Source organism: Colobus angolensis, unplaced genomic scaffold (assembly GCF_000951035.1).
Source record: "Colobus angolensis palliatus isolate OR3802 unplaced genomic scaffold, Cang.pa_1.0 Scaffold56, whole genome shotgun sequence".
NCBI classification, from domain to species: Eukaryota; Metazoa; Chordata; class Mammalia; order Primates; family Cercopithecidae; genus Colobus; species Colobus angolensis.
In genome coordinates, this window is record NW_012119154.1 from 9,185,788 (window position 1) to 9,206,107 (window position 20,320).

Sequence of the window (20,320 nt, forward strand, 5' to 3'; positions counted from 1 at the left end):
CCCATCAAAAAGTGGGCAAATGATATGAACAGACACTTCTCAAAAGAAGACATTTATGCAACCAACAAACATATGAAAAAAAAATCTTCATCACTGGTCATTAAAGAAGAGCAAAGCAAAACCACAATGAGATACCATCCTATGCCAGTTAGAATGGTGATTATTAAAAAGTCAGGAAACAACAGATGCTGGAGAGGATGTGGAGAAATAGCAAACTTTTACACTGTTTATGGGAGTGTAAATTAGTTCAACCATTGTGGGAAATAGTGTGGTGATTCCTCAAGGATCTAGAACTAGAAATACCATTTGACCCAGCCATCCCATTACTGGGTATATACCCAAAGGATTACAAATCATACTACTATAAAGACACATGCACACGTATGTTTATTGTGGCACTCTTCACAATAGCAAAGACTTGGAACCAACCCAAATGCCCATCAATGATAGATTGGATAAAGAAAATGTGGCACATATACACCATGGAATACTATGCAGCTATAAAAAATGATGAGTTCATGCCCTTTGCAGGGACATGGATGAAGCTAGAAACCATCATTCTCAGCAAACTAATATAGGAACAGAAAAATCAAACACCGCATGCTCTCACTCATAAATGGGAGTTGAACAATGAGAACACATGGACACAGGGAGGGGAACATCATACATTGGGGCCTGTTGGGGGGTGTGGGGCTAAGGGAGGTATAGCATTAGGAGAAATACCTAATGTAGATGACGGGTTGATGGATGCAGCAAACCACCATGGCACGTGTATACCTATGTAATAAACCTGCACGTTCTGCACATGTATTCCAGAACTTATAATATAATTAATATATATATAGTATATATAATACACACACTATATATGTGTGTGTGTGTATATATATATACACACATATATATGTATATATATTTAATCTCCAAATTAATATTGATGGAAAAATCAAACTAAAACTATCAGAGTCAACTAGGAACTATCCACTTCATGGTAACTGAAATACTAGATAGAATAGGTGAGTCTTGTGGCCTTCTCAAAATCTAAATCATCCTCTTACTTGAAGTTCCTCATGTGTCAGGGGTTGTTAGGCTAGAGTCAATTCTGGGTTTACATCCTACTTGCTGTGATTACTCTGATTTCCTTATTTATAAAGAATAATAATGATCTCTTCCCCCTTAAGGTATTTGGTGAGACTAAAATGATAGAAAGGAAATTAGACATATCAGTGCCTATAATCATAAACACTCAGTAATGAGTACTTATCACAGTTTTTATAATGTGCTGTTCACTGGCCTATCTCAAGAAAAAGACTTCTGTTTCCATGCATTCATGACCCCAAAACATGAGTAATCTCATGACAGGGCTCTCTGTGTTTTCCCATCCTAGAGCAGAATAGAAAAGGGTACTTTTCCAGTCAAATGGTCCCTTGGAGATTCGTTCTTTCTTCTTCTAAAAAAATGCGGAGATAAGTTAGCACTCAAAACTATTTAATTGCCAGAGCATTGGGAAAATAGCCACCATTTGGAGGTAGACGCCGCTTGTCTGAATGCTGTGCCAGCCAAATTATCAATCACCAGTTACTCTCTTCACATGGCTTCTAGAAAGCCTGCCTCTCCATGCTGGAGCTACCTGGGCTTTCCGAAATCTTCAGGTTTGGGTCATTTCTCACCCATGGTCCACCACCTCAGTGAAATTACCCTTCTGTTTCACCTACCCAAACTCCTATAAACGGTGAGAGCCACCAAAGTGCTTCAGTTAGACCCTGTTTCCCAGGTTTCTTATGCTATCAGGATCGTTTCCAGCAGCTCCGCCAAATTTCATGGTGGATATAATATCCAGCAAGACATCACAGCAGATTTATTTATCCTGCTGGAGTCTCACAACTCTCCCTGGCTCACACCCTGAGGTCAGCTTTGTTTCAGAATTAGTTTGAGATCTGCTGCCAAGTGAGTCTTGGGTCTCTCCAGAGCAAAGTTTGGGGCCTGAGTCCTGGCTCCTTAGATTTGTAGAGACAATTAAGCTTTTGTACCTCTGAGTTTTCTCTATTGCTGAGTAAAATCATCATGCCGAACTTACTAGCTGAAATTGTAAATATTACCTGAACAGTCCGGCATAATCGGTGGGAGAGGAGGAGATGGCCTTTATCAAGTGAAGCCCTGTTCTGTTAGAGATATGACAAGCCCTGTGAGCCAGAGCAGAGCCTGCCTAGAATTCATTGCTGGGATGAAGCCATGCCTTCAGCAGATGATCCACAATTAACTATCTGCTGACGAAGACAAGGGTGACATATATTTACTTTACAATAAATACACCATATTGGGTCCTTTTGAGATTGTCATTTGGGTGTGTAACATTTAAGATTTAACAGCTTTCTACTATAGAGATCCTATAGTTTTATATTAGAAGATTATTCTGAAGCCATAACTTTTTTTTAAAAAAGTCATTTCAGAAAAATACAGAATGTCACTGGAATAATGAGGAATGATGTCTAGCTGGCTGGTGGTGGTCGTCACCCTGCGTGCTTATTTTACTTGGTTGCAGGCCATTAGAAGTCAAGTTGTCTGGTCACGAATGACACGTTTACAGTCTGCTTCAAGGCAATCAGGACTAGCCATTCCCAGGAGTGAAATGTCTGCATTACATAGACTGCAAGATTGGAGTGATAAATCACACTTACTTTTTTTTTTTTTTTTTTGCCAAGAGATTATAGGTTCCCATTTTAAAAGCCAGGCACTTGATTTAGAATGTTTAAGGCAATGCTTTGGGAATGCTTTGGGGATTCAGCATAACACCTTGAATGAACTGGAGCTTTGTGAATTATCTTTTTCTCCTCAGATCATAAGGTAGAAAAAAATTCCTTTTAACAAAATAGCACTCTTATCCACCCACCTTCTGATCCAGGGCAGTACGCTGGGTATTGACCTCGGGAAAGAGAACAAGGGAGTGAGGGTACAGGAAATGTTAGGAGTGTGAGCTTGAGGACAAAGGTGACCCAACTGGCAAAGCCAGCAGCTGTCAATCAGAGCACATGAATTATCACATCAGGAAATATTCATTATATATCTGCTCAATAGTAAGAAAAGCTTCTGCCAAAGGCCAGTGCTCCAGACCTCTCCCCGAACCTCCAGATTCACTTACCCTCCTGCCTACCCCAGCAATGTACAGAGCATGGCAGCTCTGCCCTCTCTTCCACAAACCTGCCTCTTATGGTGAAAGATGTCAACCTCTGCCCAGGCCTCAAGTCAGCCAGGGAGAGGCCTCACTCTACTTTTGCCCAAAATGTATTTGATGCTCAATTCCTACTCTTCTCTTTGCCTAAAATCAACTGTATCTCTCCCCACCTTCATCTCTCACCTGGACTGTTGTAAAAGAGCTTCCTGCTCTCTGTGTTTTCAGTCTTCCTCTCCCTTCCTATCCACTATGGGTGACAGTGCACCAAGGTAACAGTACAGTGTTCTGGGCTTCATCTCATCTTTGAAGTCATACAGAATGATTCACATCCCTTCTCTACTTTCTAACAATAGGGCTTACTAACTAACTTTCTGAACCTGTTTTCTCATCTTGAAAACAGGAATAATAAGGCCTGCCCTTACTGCCCTTAGATCTAGGATCGATGTGATTAAATAAGATAGCAATATCTGGTACATGGTAGGACCTTAATATTAATTCCAGTCAGTTCTTTTTTATATTTCAAAAGTAGGTGCTTCCTTTCCAGAATTAAGGAGGGAGAGAGGGAGCAAAAGGGGGGAGGGGAGAAGAGAGAGAAAGAGAATATATGAGCATTCACTGAATGTTTAAGAATAAAAAGTGTGGGCATCAGTTGACCTGGGTTTAAGTCCTAGCCAAGCCACTATCTAGCTGTGTAACTCCCATGGATCCTGAAAAAGTTATCCTAACCATCTCAGCCTCTGCTTTCTGACTTGTAGAAGGAGATAATCACTTTGCCTGCCTTCCCAAGTCTGCTCGAAGTACACATATTTGCTCAAAACTGTCTAATGTCCTCCCATTGCCCTGGGGTAAAATCTAGAATATTTATGGGGACTCCAGGACCCACAGTCTCATCCATGGTGACCTCTCTGATCCATCTACATTGGCCTTCTTTTTTTTCACAAAAGGACCACACCACCCACTTGCCAAAGGATTTTTCTCCCTGCAGAGTCTGCTTCTCCCTCCATCCTCCTACCCACCACTATCAAACACACACATTCACACACACACAGGCAAAGTCTTCCAGTTGACTATGATTCATCCACTAGATCTCAGGTCAAATTTCATTTCCTTGCTGCAGTCTTTCCTGTTACCCCACTTTGGATTACATTCTTCCCGTTATATTCTTTCATGACGCCATAGTTCTCTCAAACACTTATCTCTACTTGTATTTATATATTTCTGGAATTATTTGGTTAATCTCTATCTCTCCTGTAAACTCCATGAGAACAAGTCTGTAATTACTAACCCTCATATCCCTAGTGCATGAGTTCATTCTTGAAACATAGTAGATGTATAGTAGATAATAATTATTTGACGAATGAATGAGTATTGTGGAGATTAACTGAACTAATGCTATGCCTGGCATATACACTTAGTGGGCAAATCAAGTCTATGATAATACAATGGAAACTATAGGCCAGGCACGGTGGCTCACGCCTGTAATCCCAGCACTTTAGGAGGCTGAGGTGCGCGTATTGCCTGACGTCGGGAGTTCAAGACCAGTCTGGCCAACATGGTGACACCCCGTCTCTATTAAGAACACAAAAAAATTAGCCGGGCATGGTGGTGTGTGCCTGTAATTCCAGCTACTCAGGAGGCTGAGGCAGGGGAATTTCTTGAACCAGGGAGGTGGAGATTGCAGTGAGCCAAGATCACACCACTGCCCTCCAGTCTGGGCAACAGAGCAAGATTCTGTCTTAATAATAATAATAATAATATAATGGAAACTATAAATAAGGAAGCAAACCAAGCTGAGAGTGGTTAGTCAGGGACCTGTTTCCTGGAAGAGATGAGCCTGAGCCCAGGATAAATGTTATTCATCAAGAAGAAATTGTAAAGGGGGAGACCAAAAGTAGCCTGTGGTTCCATTCACAAATAACGACAGGCTTAAGACAACTTGCAAGAAGCCCTGCTAAGCCTTTACTGAAGCACTCACAGCTGAGAGGAGGTGGGGACCTCAGAGACTATAAACCATAAACTGTTTGAGACAGTTCTCAGTCAATTTAAAGGTTTATTTTGCCAAGGTTGAGAATGTGCCTGGGAAAAAGAGATGCAAGCTACAGTAGGATAAGTGATCTGTGCTTTTTCCAAAAAGGGTTTTGAGGACTTCAGTATTTGAAGGGGAAAGGGCATCAGGAAGGTAAGGAGGAAAGAAAAAAAGCAGGGAGGGTAGGTAGTGAGATACGTGATCACCTTCTTGTGAGGCTTTGATTAATGCTCACTGAATCCACGTTACAAGTGAAAGGAGGGTAGAGGAACAGTCAATTATGCATCTGTCTGGTGTTCAGTAAATCTGCATTTTACATAAGATATCAATAAACACAGAGTAGAGGAAGCAGTCAGATTTGTCTCAGGTAGGTGGAGGGATGCTTTCTAGCCTTGTCTTTGCCCTGTTCCTGTGAAGAAAAGCTGGTAATTTATACTGTCTGGGTGAGATTCAACAGAACTCTGTTTTAGGGTAAAGAGTTTGGGGTCCACAAGGAGTTTCCTTGTGAGCAGTTTCAGGGAGCCCACCTGGGGAGATATGTGGCCTTCCATCTTTGCAACTATCTGTTTAGGAACAAAAAGGAAGGCAGTTGTTGTGTGACTCAGATCCCAAGTTAACATTTTTTCCCTTTGACATAGTGAGTTTAGAGTCCTGAGATTTTCTTTTCCTTTCACAAGAGGAAGAGCTGGTTGCTGCCTCTTGTTCTTAGGTGAGTGAACGCTTTTCTTAGAAGTGCAATGGTCCCATCGTTAGTCTCCAAATCCCATATAAAGGCAGAGACTTTATACAGTCTGCTTTGCTACAGTTCCAGTGCAAAATAAACTTCCTTTATTTATTTTTTTCACACTGCCATGAAAAAGTAGAAATAAACTTCCTTTATAAATTAATTTGCTGTTTCCCACCTAAACCTCTGGAGGTATGTAGACCATGATCATTCTCTACCTTTCCACCATCAAGGGCAGAGAGCAGGACAGCAAGCTGGCAAGGCAGAAAAGAGAAATTTCTGGCAGTCAGAGAGGCCCGGGTCTAGTTTCCAACTCTGACACTATCTGTGTCAATTTTAGCAAACCATTGAATTTTTTAGAGACTCAGTTTTCTCCTTCCTAGGAAGACTGAGTATTAAACAAGGTAATACAAATAAAATGTGGAATTTCATGCCCAGTACAAAGTGAGGTCACAGTAGATTTTAGACACCTTCTCTTCATAATTACATCTTTTCACAGTGTATTTTCTCTCCAAGTCTTCAGAACAACCTCATTAACACCACCCTAAGGATATACAGTAGAGAAAAGACAGCTAAAGGCTCTTCCTTTGAGCAGACCCAATGAGACCTTGTCCAACTGGTCCAGCAAAAAGGAGCTGTGATATCCAATCCTTATCTTGGGAGCAGGTTTTTCAGTTGCTGACATGATGAGCTATAATACAAAATTTTATCACTGATACCCAAGATGTGATGCCATCATGCATGGGGTCTCAAACATTGCTGACAATTTGAGGCCTGATAACATTAAAGAGCTACCCAGGTTCTTCTATCAGGGTACAGCAGGGTGGTACAGTAGATAATCTCCTGAAATTAAGAGTCTTGGACAGATTCCACCAATTACCCTTATTATCAAGTTTTTTGAAGAGTCCTGAAAATTACACTTTATGGACTGCCAGTTTAATTCATGAACAAAGCTCTTAAAAGCTGCTAAAAATACATGACCAAGTGTAGTGGCTTATGCCTGTAATCCTGGCATTTTGGGAGGCCAAGGCAGGAGGATTGCTTGAGTCCAGGAGTTCAAAACCAGCCTGGGCAGCAAAGCAAGACACTATCTCTACAAAAATAGATATAAAAAATTAGCCAAGCATGGTGGTGCATACCTGTAGCCCTAGCTCTTCAGGAAGCTGAAGCAGAAGGATCACTTGAGCCCAAGAGGTTGAGGCTGTAGTGAGCTATAAACACACCACTGCACTCCAGCCTGAATGACAGAGCTAGACCCTTTCTATCTATCTAAATTAATTAACGAAAATAGAATATAAACTGGAGAACCCTATTATAATCAGCACTGTTGTCATTATTATCGTATACTGCTCTGTGAATTAACATAGACCATGTGTCACATCATCCTTCTGGCCAAGTGGGTATGTACGTGTGTGTGATACACTTATACCTGCAAATAACCTCCCACACACACTCACAGTCACACACACACACATGCACATACACACACACACTTATACACATTCAAGTACACATTCATTCACACACACTCAAGCACACACACATTGTTAGCCAAAGCTTGATAACCCACACTTAGTTCTGATGAAATTAAATCCTGCCGTCAACACTTACAATGTAACCAGTCCCATTATCCTCACTGCTATTGGGCTCAGCAATCTGCAAAACAGAGTCTTGGAGTCATCACTTAGTATTCACACCAAGGCACCTTTTTTAAGCTGATAAAAACTTTTCAGTCAACAACGACTTTCATGACTTTGCTGAGTTGATATTTTATGTAAATAATCAGCAGATATAAATGACTTCAAGTAAACATAAACTCCTAAAACATCTAAGGGACACTGAAACAAAGGATTGAGAGTAAATAAAATATTTAAAGGTTTAAATGCATATTTTAGCAATCATACAATGCCTGTTCCAAAGAATTCGTTTTGACTTCCCACATCTAAGTCATTTTCATTTTTATTAGTTCTCCTCAAACGGATTTATATGATAATGGCCATTTTTCATGAGAGTGGGAAAAAGAAGGGGGAAAAAAAAAGACTACAAGCCAAGAGAGGAAAAGAGGGAACTGCTCTTTCAATATTGTTAAATCCTAAAAGAAATGCAGATTAATTACTACTTCAATGTACGTCAGAACACCTAAATTTGAGGGGCTTCAAAGAAAAACCTATCTTCTTTTGTAACTCCAAGTGAAAATTTAGATTGATGAATGGCCACTCCTGGAAGCAGCAAGTCTCAGATTCTCCATGGGCAAGTCTAAATGAAAGCAAGCAACCATTTCTCTCATTGGTTAGTATTTGCCAGAATCTCTGGAGATGGGGTGACCTGAATTCATCTCTTTGGAGTATTTTCAAAGCACTACTTTAAAAAGAGTTAAAAGTGATTTTAACTCTTGCATGCTATTTCCAGGATTTACTTCATCTATTCACGTCTCATCACATGGTAAGCAAGCATCTGCTCTTTTCTGGGAGAACCATTCACAGGCCCCATTCTCAAAGAGCTCAGACAGTCATGGACCAGGGGGCCAACAGAAGACTAGACCATAAGTTACAATCCAGTGTGCAGGGCTGTGGGTGTGAGGTGGTCCAGGTGACTTACAGCAGCCTCAAAGGGATATGAAAGAAGCTGGGCTTCCAGAAGGAAGGGGGGTCATGGGTGGCTGGGAAGCCTGGTTAGTGAGCAGTCACTCTCTCTCCAGTGAGGAAAGCGTAAGGGAATAATGGGGTTAAACTTCAGAACCAGGTAATTATTTTAAGAGGTGCCAAATCAGGGGCACAGGCAAGCCCCATCACAAAAAGAGGTGGTGAGAATTCATGGCAGAGGCAGGAGCATAACTACATTAATTCCAGTCCTGATTCTGAAAGACTGCCTTAAAACTTGGTAATGCTCAGTGAATGGCCACTTGACTGTTTAGTTCATACTCCAGTGAGGCAATGTATGGTTCTTTTTTCTCTTTCTGGAGGTGAGGTAGGAGAACCAAGTGCAGTAATTCACAAGTAGAAAATGGGAGCTTAGGACTAGAACCCTTGGAGGTTGACTCCCAGTCCACTGATCTTTCTCCTCCGCCACACTTTCCATCCTAGGTTCATTGTTCTACGTTTTCTCTCAGATAAAGCTGACAATTCTATTTTAATCAGCAAGGGTAGACAACATTTTACTTTATCCCTTTTTGGCCACTCACATCAGTTCTTTCTAGTGCATTAGGTTTGTTAAGAATGGTTGCTAAGACCAGGAAGTTTGTGATCCATAAAGCATGTTACTGAGAAGTCACTTCTGTTAAAGGATATTTTTTTTGATTTGAGATAAAAACATGACTCTCATGCAATATAAATTGAACACATGTCAGAATTTTTACATGGCTCATTAATTAATGAGAGAACCAGGAAGTTGTTCCACCTGGTTGAAAGGAGAACTCAATACATCACATGTATATAGGCAATGAGGAATGCTGATGGGAATTTATAAATAGATGCAAAATCATTCAGTATTCACAGGATAAAGGGTAATAACTGACTATATTCCACCAGGCAAAATTCACTCGCATTTCTGTGGACAAAAATAACTTGTATGAATATCAGTTTTCTACAACTTGCTTGAGATGTAAAATAGCTCAAAGGCATTGACAAAGGAGAGGTAATCTGAAAGGATGTGCCAGACAGGACTTCCAGATCAGTCATGTTTTTTGCCCATTTCAAAGTCTTTCATAATTTTTCCTAGCATCCTCTTGAGTTCTTTTAATAAATCTCAGAGGTTACCCAAGCAAGCAGTATTTCACAAAAGGAGAAAACTTGAGTTAGAATGGTTAAGTCACTTGTTACAAGCCATAAGAATCTCCTAAAAAGTATTATTAAAATAGAGATTCCTGGGCTTCACCTAAGCCTAGAGAGTCAAATCCTACTTGGAAATCTGTATGGTTAAATGTCCTCCTGGATTCTGATTATCTGCAGTATCTGAGAACAACTGTGACTTATCCAAAGATATTCAGTGGGCCGGTAGCAGACTCAAAAACCAGAACAGAGGTTTCCCAGTTCTGTCAATGTTCCATGCACAGGTCTGCATTGGCTTTCTGACCTGTGACTTGTGTACGTTCTAATGTCCTTCACCCTGCAAGGTTTCAACACCGAGTAAGACAGAATAAGACTCCCTTGGTGTCTCGTTTCTATTCTCTAGGTACATTACTGTTTGGCAAATGCATCAACTTAATTAAAACTAAATGTAATTCTAATGCACCAATTTGATTTAAAAATAATCTTCACAGTCACCAGGACATCAAAATGCAATTAAAGCTATTTGAGGAAAGTCTCTGCTGCATATTATGCTCTGATGCTGCACTATGTCAAGAAACCCAGATATTCCCAAATGTCACTAATGTGTTTAGCAGCCTCCCTCTCACTCAAATGCCTCTCTCAATTAGGTTCTGGAGAGTGTGATCCATGACAGTTCAAGAACATTTACCAAATTCCTTCCAAATTGCCCTTGAGTTGAATGCTTTTCTCTGAGCTGGTCTATGGACTTGAGAAAGTACAGGCGGTCTTGTGGATATCAGGCTTAAGACAAAATCAAAATGCAAATTCAGGAGTTCCTTATTACATACCCATGTGCCAAGACTGTAAAAGATTCTGGACCAAGATAATGTAAATTGGGAAATAAGTCTGGTGAAAAATTAAGTCATAGATCTCAGATGAATGGAGCCATTTGGCTGGCTCCTTTTTCTGCCCCCTTCAGCTTGGTTTTACAAGGGTATCTAGTTTTGCTGAGTGACTGCTTGCTATGAACTTGATTTAAGGTTCTTTTTCCCTAATGAATGAGAAAGGGTAGGAAATATTAAAGAGGCTCAAAATAACTATATAGTAAAGTGAGCAGTTCTGATGAGTTTTGACATGGCATGGGTGGTGCAAGAGGCTGCTTGATTTAGTGGAGTTAGTCATAGATTCAAACCTTGCCTGTAAATGGTGAAATCTCTCTTAGCCTGCCTACTTGTATGAAAATGCAACTGTTCATGACAACATTTAGTGAACATTGCCATCGCCCTCTAGGCTCAACCCTGCCAACATCTCCATTACAATCAGCCACCTGGGTAATGGAATACTAGATCCAGCCCCTGGGCCCTGGCACACCTTTGTGGTCACTTCGTGGAGTGGACAAGGAAGGGGAAGAGGGACAGTATGAAAAGAGGGAGAAGGTTTTCCATAGCTCTGAATCACACCAAATGTTAGCGTCTGAAGCCACTGAAGTCAAACACTATTTCATTAACCAACCACCTCTGCCAAAAACCTAACGAGACATAAACATAAAACGCAATGATTAGAATAAATCTTCTAATTTACAAGTGAAAAAATACAGGTTTATATGAAAATTAGCAATTTTAAGCCTTACTGTATATCAACCACAGTGATAAAGACTTAACTTTGAGGCCAGGCATGGTGGCTCATGTCTGTAAGCCCAACATTTTGGGATGCTGAGGCAGGAGGATCATTTGAGGCCGAGAGTTAGAGACCAGCCTGGGCAACATGGTGAGACCCTATAAAAAATTTTAAAAGTTAGCTGGGAGTGGTGTCATGTACCTGTAGTCCCAGAGACTTGGGAGGCTGAGGCAGGATGATTGCTCAAGCGCAGGAGGTAGAGCTGCAGTGATCCATGATTGCACCATTGCACTCCAACCTGGACAACAGAGTGAGACTGTCACAAAAAAGAGAAAAAAAGGATTTAACTTTGCAAAGTAAATATAGCTCACAATAATTTATCATGCATAATATATAAGTAAATAAATATAATTGAGATAGCCAATCCTCCAAGAGACATGTATTTGGGATTTTTGTTTGCGATCAATTCTATGCTTGTTTGTCATCTCCCCACCAACCTAGCATCTGCTTCTCCCTCAGGAATGACCCTTACTTTAAACAGTTTACTGTCTTTATCCTTTGAAATTACCGACATCTTGAGGGCAGTAACTATTTTACAATGATAGCCACCATCTAATGGGGGCTTATCTAAATATGCATTACAAGCATTATGTCATTTAGTCCTCAAAAAATATTGATGGAGTAAGTGCTATTATCCTAACCTTACAGATAAGAAAAGCCAGGCTTAGATAATTTTTTTCATTTTTGTATCCCCCTAGGCACACCCAATACCTGAAATTTTGTAAACATTTAGAAAATACTTGAATGTCATATAGTTTTCCTAGGATAAATGCACAGAAATGGAGGAGTGAGACCAGACTCATTTTCTTTGAATTTTAAAACATTCAGAAAGCAAAGGCCCTAGGGCATTCTGCTTTGACCATGTGCTTCCCAAAGTAAGACCAATCTGAGGTCTCAGGTTGTCTCAGATAGTGGAGAAAGTGTTTCTCTCAGAAGCAGTGTCCTCATCTGGAGGGTGTTATGTCTCCTCTCATAAGAATTTGTGCCCTACTTGGGGATTGGAGAGAGGCTGGGCTGGGCAGGGGGTGCCTCAGGACATCTCACATTCCTCCCTCCAAGAGCCCACCCTGGAAGATCTTGCAGAATAGTTCCATGTAGCTGGCCAAGCTCAGTTTATATCATTCATACCCTCTGTGTACACTGAGTCCCTGCAGACAGTTTACCTGGTGGTGGAAGAGATGGTTCCAACACCCATATGAAAAATCGAGAAATAAGAGAGACAGAAGGACTGCTGAGAATGAACCCAGAAAGCAACCATTAGTTCTCACACACATGTGTGCAAGTACACACACACTTGAAATTAAACCCTGTCCTGCTCACTGGTAAGTCATAATTCTGTAGTTACTTTTGTTATTTTATTCTAATTCTTGCAAGCCTGCAGCCCTTTTACCATTTCAAGAGTTCCTATAAGTGATTATATAACCAACTTGAAAATCTTCCTCTGGGCCTATGGCAAATTTTACTGAGCAAACAAAAGCAAAAGGCCAGCTATGGTGTTCTGACCTCTTTTCACTAAAGGAAACTGATGCTTCAGTTGTTTATGAATTACATTATACTTTAAATCATGGTATACAATTGTGGATTACAATGTAAGCAAAACCTTTACCTGAATGTTCAATGCTCTGACTGAATTAAGCAAAGGAACCTTTTAAGTAATTGGGGGCCCATCAAGTTGGTCCCAAGAATTTGGAAATAAAGAGTTAAATTGTAAAATCTAGATGTAATGGATCAAGAACATAAAGTCTCCTAAAAGCAAGAGAATAACTATCAGGCCAGAGAAGGACTTTTGTCAAATGTGCCTGTAGTGTGATAACCCGAATGAAGAAATTATTCCATGGAAAGGGCCTGACTGCCACAGAAGCATGAAACAACTGAGGGCAGAGTCATGGATTAGCCAATGTCTAACCTGGGGAAAGGAGAATTTTAAGCATTAGGCCACCATTCCTCTGGGGCCAATGGCAAGGCTCTCCCTAAATCGAGCCAGTTGGCAGAATGTTTTTATTTGTTTCTTTGATGGCATCGCACAACACACCTACACCATGGCAAGAGAAGATAACTGAATTAAGAAAGGGTTCAGAAGAAAACTCACAGCTGAGAGTGAAGGGCTGCCACTGAGGGCAACACAGAAGGTTGCCCTGGAAGTCAGGGTAACAGCAAGCTGGAGCTACCATAGGCGGATTATGTATGGCAGGCAGCGGGGTAGGCTAAGTTTCCAGGGGCTCCCTGTAGATTGATTAATTTGAATAATTTTCACAGGTTCTAGGGCACAGAGGATGCCCCTCATTATCTAGTACCTGGCTCTAGAGTGGGACACTGGGGTGGTACAGAGTGACCCAGAGTATAAGAGCCCTCATCAGGGAGTTGTTGTGGTGGGGACTTAATCAGCTGCTTAAGAAGGGGAACTGACCAGCCTCCAGCTAGAGCCTCAAAACTCCGTCAACACTCATTTTTAAAAAGTAATAATAAACCGGCCAGGCGCGGTGGCTCATGCCTGAAATCCCAGCACTTTGGGAGGCTGAGGCAGGCGGATCATGAGATCAGGAGTTCGAGACCAGTCTGGCCAAGATGGTGAAACCCTGTCTCTACTAAAAATACAAAAAATCAGCCAGGCATGATGGCGGGTGCCTGTAATCCCAGCTACTCAGGAGGCTGAGGCAGGAGAATTGCTTGAACCTGGGAGGCAGATGTTGCAGTGAGCCCAGATAGCGCCACTGCACTCCAGCCTGGGTGACAGAGTAAAGCTCTGTCTCAAAAAAAAATTAATAATAATAATAATAAGCTATGTCACACAGAGTGGTTTTATCTTGCATGCCTACTCAGATCCACCACCTAGAGCCCAGTGTTGAAAAGGATTCTAAATCAGAGTGCAGGCTCTGTGGGAAAGAGTGCTGAGATTGTCGAGTAATGCCTGGAAGGGTAAGGAGGCAGTAAAAAATCCCACAAGCCACAGATTTGCTGGCCTAGATGTTAGAGAGTTACTATCTTGGGTTCAAGGGCTCCCCTAGAGCAAGATCCTCTCTGTAGTGAAAAAGAGGCATTAGCTATCTCTGCCAGGTGCTTAGAGTATTTGACTAATCTCAAGAGGAGTCTACTGGTCCTTTTTAGCTACATCTTCTAATTTCCCTCATAGTCCTTAAGCCAATTTACAACTATATACTTATTAATTATACATATATGATATATTTATTAATCTATTTATTAAATGTTTTATTATCTATTTACTTGTTTATTATCTATCTTTCTCACTAGACTATAAGTTCTAGTGAGGATTTTATTCACCAAAGTAAACCCAGTGCCTAGTAAGATGACACTCTTTCAGAGCCCACAGTCTATAAATATTTGTTGAATGAGTGGGTAAACAAAAACAAAAGAAATAATAAATGGATAAATAAATCACTCACCAAGCAATTTTGTGATCCTGGTGGAGCTCTTTTTTAGCAAAAGACAGAACCCTCATCACACTTCAAGAAGTATGTCTGGTATTTCTCATAAGATTATAGCCTGTTATCCCAGTGAGTGCCTTATTCTAATATGTAATTTAGTTAACGAGGGTCAAGTGCTGGGCACTGTCTACCTCTAAGCACAGTCAAGAGTGAGTCTCTGAGTAGACTATAAAATAGAGGTCGGATTCAGGCAGCATCCTCTTTCACCCTTAGGGAAAGGTACCTCCCAGTCTCCCTCTTTCACTCTTAGGGAAAGGTACCTCCCCCAACTTTATTCCCTATTTACAGCTTCTGCCAGAGCAGCAGCAAAGTCATTGTATTTGATACTAACTCATGGTTTCTTAGGTTACTAGTTTAAATAAAATCTGCTAGGGCTTAGAAGATTTTTCTACATTGACTTGCACCCTTGCCGCTTAATTAAATCCCTGACCTGAGAAAGAGTGATTTTCAGCCACCTCGCTTTCTGTGGCATCAGCATGAAACTGTGACTGTTGAAACACCAAAATGCCAGTTGTGCTTAATGCTCCAGGGGTGACAAGCCTGTTATATTTGGAATCCCTGATGAAGATAGATATTAACTGAGAATTAAAAATGACAGCAAAGGAGATTGAATCAGAATAGCAAAATGAATACGCAAATCTACTTTTGCTCCAATTCCTAAATGTGTCAGGAAATACTTTTTTTTTTTTTAACACATTTGTAACAGTACTAGAAAACAAGAATGCGTGCTAAGAGAGAACCAGAAATCTTGGGAATTTCCTCGCAGACTACAGCAAATGCAGTTGAGTTGTGAACAATGAAGATGACCAGAGACCAAAGAATACTCAGGACAAAACAGCTGTAGAAGGGGGAGCACAATTAAAGAGACACAGAATGCTCAGGACTTCACTGAAGAGCGTGAAGAGTCTGCAGTGGATTGATTGCATTAATGGCCCTAATTGTTCACCCCTCCCTATATTCATGCCCGTGCCATGGGACTTTGCAGTTCCTCTCAAAACAGAGGTGGAGCCTGTTACCCGATCCCTTGAGTCTGAACTGGCCTTGAGACTTGCTTTGGCCAATGAAATGAAGCAAAGTGACAATGTGTCAGTTCTGGATCTAAGCCTTAGAGACTTCATGTACTTTGCATGTTTCCATGCACTGCTCCTGAACCTTGACCATTGCTATGAAACTGACCTTCCAAGGAATGAGAAATGTGGAATAGGGCAAAATCACCGCAGTCACCTCAGCAAAAGCCAGCCAACACCCAGGACTGTGAGGGAGCCACTGGGGTTTTGTGGCTGTTTATCACACAGCGTTACTGTGACAATACATAACTGATACAGTCTCAACTGTATTCATCGCACCACATTACTACTTATAATGAACAATTGACAGCAATGATGTTGGACTCCAGAATTAAGCCAACACCTGTACTCTAAAGAAAAAGAACCCATGCCTAAGGCGGGCTCTGATGTGAGCACAGAAGCCTGGGAAAGAAGAACTGTGTTGAGATGACTCGGGACCTTCAGACCTTCTAGAGGGCATGGGGAAAAAGGAAAAGGCAGCTCTACTTAGGAGAAAAATAAATTGACCTTTTCTCTCCCCAAGGGTAAGAAAATCCTCCTTGCTACAGCTATTAGGATAGGAGGAGGAGGCGGCACCATACTGCTTACCTGCTCTACATTCAAGTATGCAAAAGGGAGATGCACCAATTGGCACACGCTGCTCCCTTAAACAGAGCCTGTAAATAGCCATTGCACTTGAGAGAGAGACCCATGGCAGACCACAGATATCGAATAGTGGAGAAGCCTGTCCACATCCACCTACCTCCATTTTCAGTCTTTCATTAAAAGAGACAACCAAGAAACATTAGATTTTAGAAAAAATACTTGATATGAAAAAGAAGTAATAAGATAAAGGATAGGCCAACTAAATTCAGAGGAAACAAATGTTCAGTAAAAGAAAGAGGCCGGGCATGGTGGCTCACCCCTGTAATCCCAGCACTTTGGGAGGCTGAGGTGGGTGGATCACGAGGTCAGGAGATCAAGACCATCCTGGCTAACAAGGTGAAACCCCATCTCTACTAAAAATACAAAAATTAGCCAGGTGTGATGGCAGGCGCCTGTAGTCCCAGCTACTCAGGAGGCTGAGGCAGGAGAATGGCAAGAACCCAGCAGGCAGAGTTTGCAGTGAGCCGAGATTGCGCCACTGCACTCCAGCCTGGGCAACAGAGCAAGACTCCATCTCAAAAAAAAAAAATATTGTTTTGAAAATATAATAATCTCTGTATAATCCATTATAACATTGCATCCATGATGGAAAGCCACTTTCAGAACTCTTTCAGAAAAGAATAAGGAAATAATGAGAAATTAGAAAGAAAGAAAACTTTCAGAAATAATAAAGAACCCTTAGAAACTATTTTTTTCAAAAATGTTTTCTGAAAACTTTTTCTGAAACAATTCTCAGTATTATGATAAATAATAGAAAAGCCCAAATACAAAATAAATGATCAGGAAAATATAATTGAGAAAAACATTTAAGAACATAGAGGAAAATAAGACTGAAGGTGTGTAAGAAAGACAAAAAATGTGAGGATGGATTCAGAAGGTCCAGCATGTATTGATTAGAAGTTCCAGAAGGAAAGAAGAGAGAACATCACAGATGGGAGAAAAACATGAAAGAAATAGTAGAGAACATTTTCCCAGTGTGAAAAATAACAGTCTTCCGATTGTTACAGCTGTGTGGAATAGAAACAATTAACAACAAAAACACATTAGTCTTCAGCCAAACCCAAGTAATTATTGATGAATGATGTATACACACATGCACACATACACAAATCTAGTACAAAACTCCAATTACACCAGCATAAAAGGTGGCAGGCGGGAAAAATGGAGCTAAGCAAAAGTGTGCTAGGTTTTGAGAAGGTATTGGGAAGGTGTAGATAATGATAGAGATAATGACCAATTCTACATGTACATATCTGTGTATAAATGTAAGTGCGTGGGAAGGAGTCTAGAAGGACACACAGGGAATGGAAGGTAGATCATGGGGCTGAGAAGAAGGGAGATTTGTATCCTGAAATGTATCAACTTCTAAATTTTGGAGCTTCATGATCATTTATGTATCAAACTACAGGTAACAGTTATTTTTGGCCAGGCACCATGACTCATGCCTGTAATCCCAACCCTTTGGGAAGCCCAGGCAGATGGATTACAAGGTCAGGAGATGGAGACCATCCTGACCAACATGGTGAAACCACATCTCTACTAAAAATACAAAAATTAGCTGGGCATGGTGCGGGTGCCTGTAATCCCAGCTACTCGGGAGGCTGAAGCAGGAGAATGGCTTGAACCAGGGAGTCAGAGGTTGCTGTGAGCCAAGATTGCGCCACTGCACTCCAACCTGGCGACAGAGCAAGACTCTATTCAAAAAAAAAAGGTTATTTTTATAATACAACATAAAATCATGTTTGCCTTCAATGTGTAATAAAGCTATTTTCTTGGGTAGGAAGAACTGATAAAAGTTATATTTACTTTATTTCTATTTCTTTTAAGACTATTTGTGTAAATGAGAAATGATTACTCCTGACTTTAAATTATCTTATTTTTCTTTTTTTACCTTTACCCAACTCATTCATTCTTCATTTTAGGCCAGGAGACATAATTACTCTTTTAGAGGATTCCAATGAAGACTGGTGGAAAGTAAGTGTTCCTCTTTCTTTAAAAAAAAAAAAAAGAGAAAATCGTTTGATAACTATAATTACAATACATGCTACAATTGTGGGTGCATGCCTCCTTTTTCCTTTCAGGGGAAAATTCAAGACAGAATTGGCTTCTTTCCTGCCAACTTTGTTCAGAGACTACAACAAAATGAGAAGATTTTTAGATGTGTTAGAACCTTCATTGGGTGTAAGGAACAGGGGCAGATAACACTGAAAGAGAATCAGGTGAGTAAATCACACAAACACATTCCAGATATGAGCCATATAGGGTGTCATTTTAATAAACATGATAATATGTATAAATCTGAATGAGTGGGGTCGCATTCAAAGCATGCACTTTGAGAAAAGATATACTTACTCCAGTGATGTCAGTGTTGTAGGAGCAAAACATGCAAACTAAAATTTTAGGAATCTCACTTGGTGATACCTGTTCATAAAGGAAACGTCATAGCGGCAGGTGAGGACGTCTCGTCCCCCATGCTCTTCTCTGAGGACCACTGGTCTCTGATGTGGGCAGCTTCTCTCATTCAGGCTCTGAGTTAGTGTCCACCAACGGTGTGGTTAATTCTTCAATGCTCTCTAATGAATACTTTGTCATTAGTTGTTGCTGTTAGGAACCTCTTGGGTTTTCTTATCTGAACTCCAAGCCTCTACCTGTTCACTGAAGCCCATAACAGCTTCATATCACTGCAAAAGACAATAGACTAAACTTAGATAACCAGATACTATCTCAGGCTCATAAATGAACGTCTCCGTATGTATAATCTAGAGGTGCCTGTCACCATCTTGCTCCAGAGCCAAGTTGAATGTAGAGTTCTCTTTGATGCTGTCAATTTTCCTGAGAAGTAAAATGTGAACCCCCACATTTGTATGACTTTAAGCTCCGCCATCTCACGGCTGGAATGTTGATAGAGACAAACAGCATTCTCACACTTTAACTCTCTGGCCTACTCTTCCTGTCTTTGTCTTCCAGCAGAGAGAGGCCTTCCTGCCCTCCCTTGTTCTCTGACTGCAGCTCCCCTCAGGTCATATCCTGTGTCCTCACTACAGAGTAAAATAAAATGCTCGGACTTATGGCCGGGCTCGGTGGCTCACGCCTGTAATCCCAGCACTTTGAGAGGCCGAGGAAGGTGCATCATGAGGTCAAGAGATGGAGCACCTGGCCAACATGGTGAAAACACGTCTCTACTGAAAATACAAAAGTTAACTGGGCGTGGTAGCACACGTCTGTCATCCCAGCTACTAGGGAGGCTCAGGCAGGAGAATCGCTTGAACCAGGGAGGCAGAGGCTGCAGTGATCTGGGATCGCACCACTGTACTCCAGCCTGGTTTGTTCTTGATATATTAGTGGAGGATTTGGGGAATTAAAAATTTCTTTTCTCTCCCAACAGAGTCTCACAGGGGACTTTAATTTTCAACTTCGGAAGTCAAAATCTTTCCTCTGTTTCTTTCTGCATTCTTGGTGTAAGAATTTTATTATTTCCCAAGGTGATGAATGCCTGAAGTTGAAATTGATAAGGCTTGCCCTCCAAGGAAGTTCAAAATGAAAAAGGCATTGATAATTTTAATACATCTCTGTTCAATAGAGTTGCCGAAAACACATCTTGAATGTCTTTTTTAGGATTGCCTCGAAGACAGTTTCTCAGTCACACAAGAAAATCAGTCATTACCTTGAAATTATAGCTGATTTGTCGTTTTAAAAATTGTTTTGCCCCACTTAATCAGCCATTGTATATTCCACATGGAGCTTTAACTGACTTTACCATTTTCAAACTAACAAATATATCCTCAAAGAATAATAATTTACCTTTTCTTTTTCTTTTTTT

The 20,320-nt window shown here is 40.8% G+C and overlaps 1 protein-coding gene across 2 annotated transcripts in view; it reads left to right on the forward strand.

The window, feature by feature from the left end:
- The window catches only part of STAC (SH3 and cysteine rich domain), a 151,324-nt gene that overhangs the window by 112,807 nt on the left and 18,197 nt on the right, over positions 1-20,320 (forward strand). For both annotated transcript variants that reach the window (XM_011961577.1, XM_011961578.1), the window contains 2 exons: positions 18,423-18,474; positions 18,582-18,719. In XM_011961577.1, coding sequence (XP_011816967.1) covers positions 18,423-18,474; positions 18,582-18,719 — 190 coding nt within the window. The remainder of the gene's footprint in view (positions 1-18,422; positions 18,475-18,581; positions 18,720-20,320) is intronic.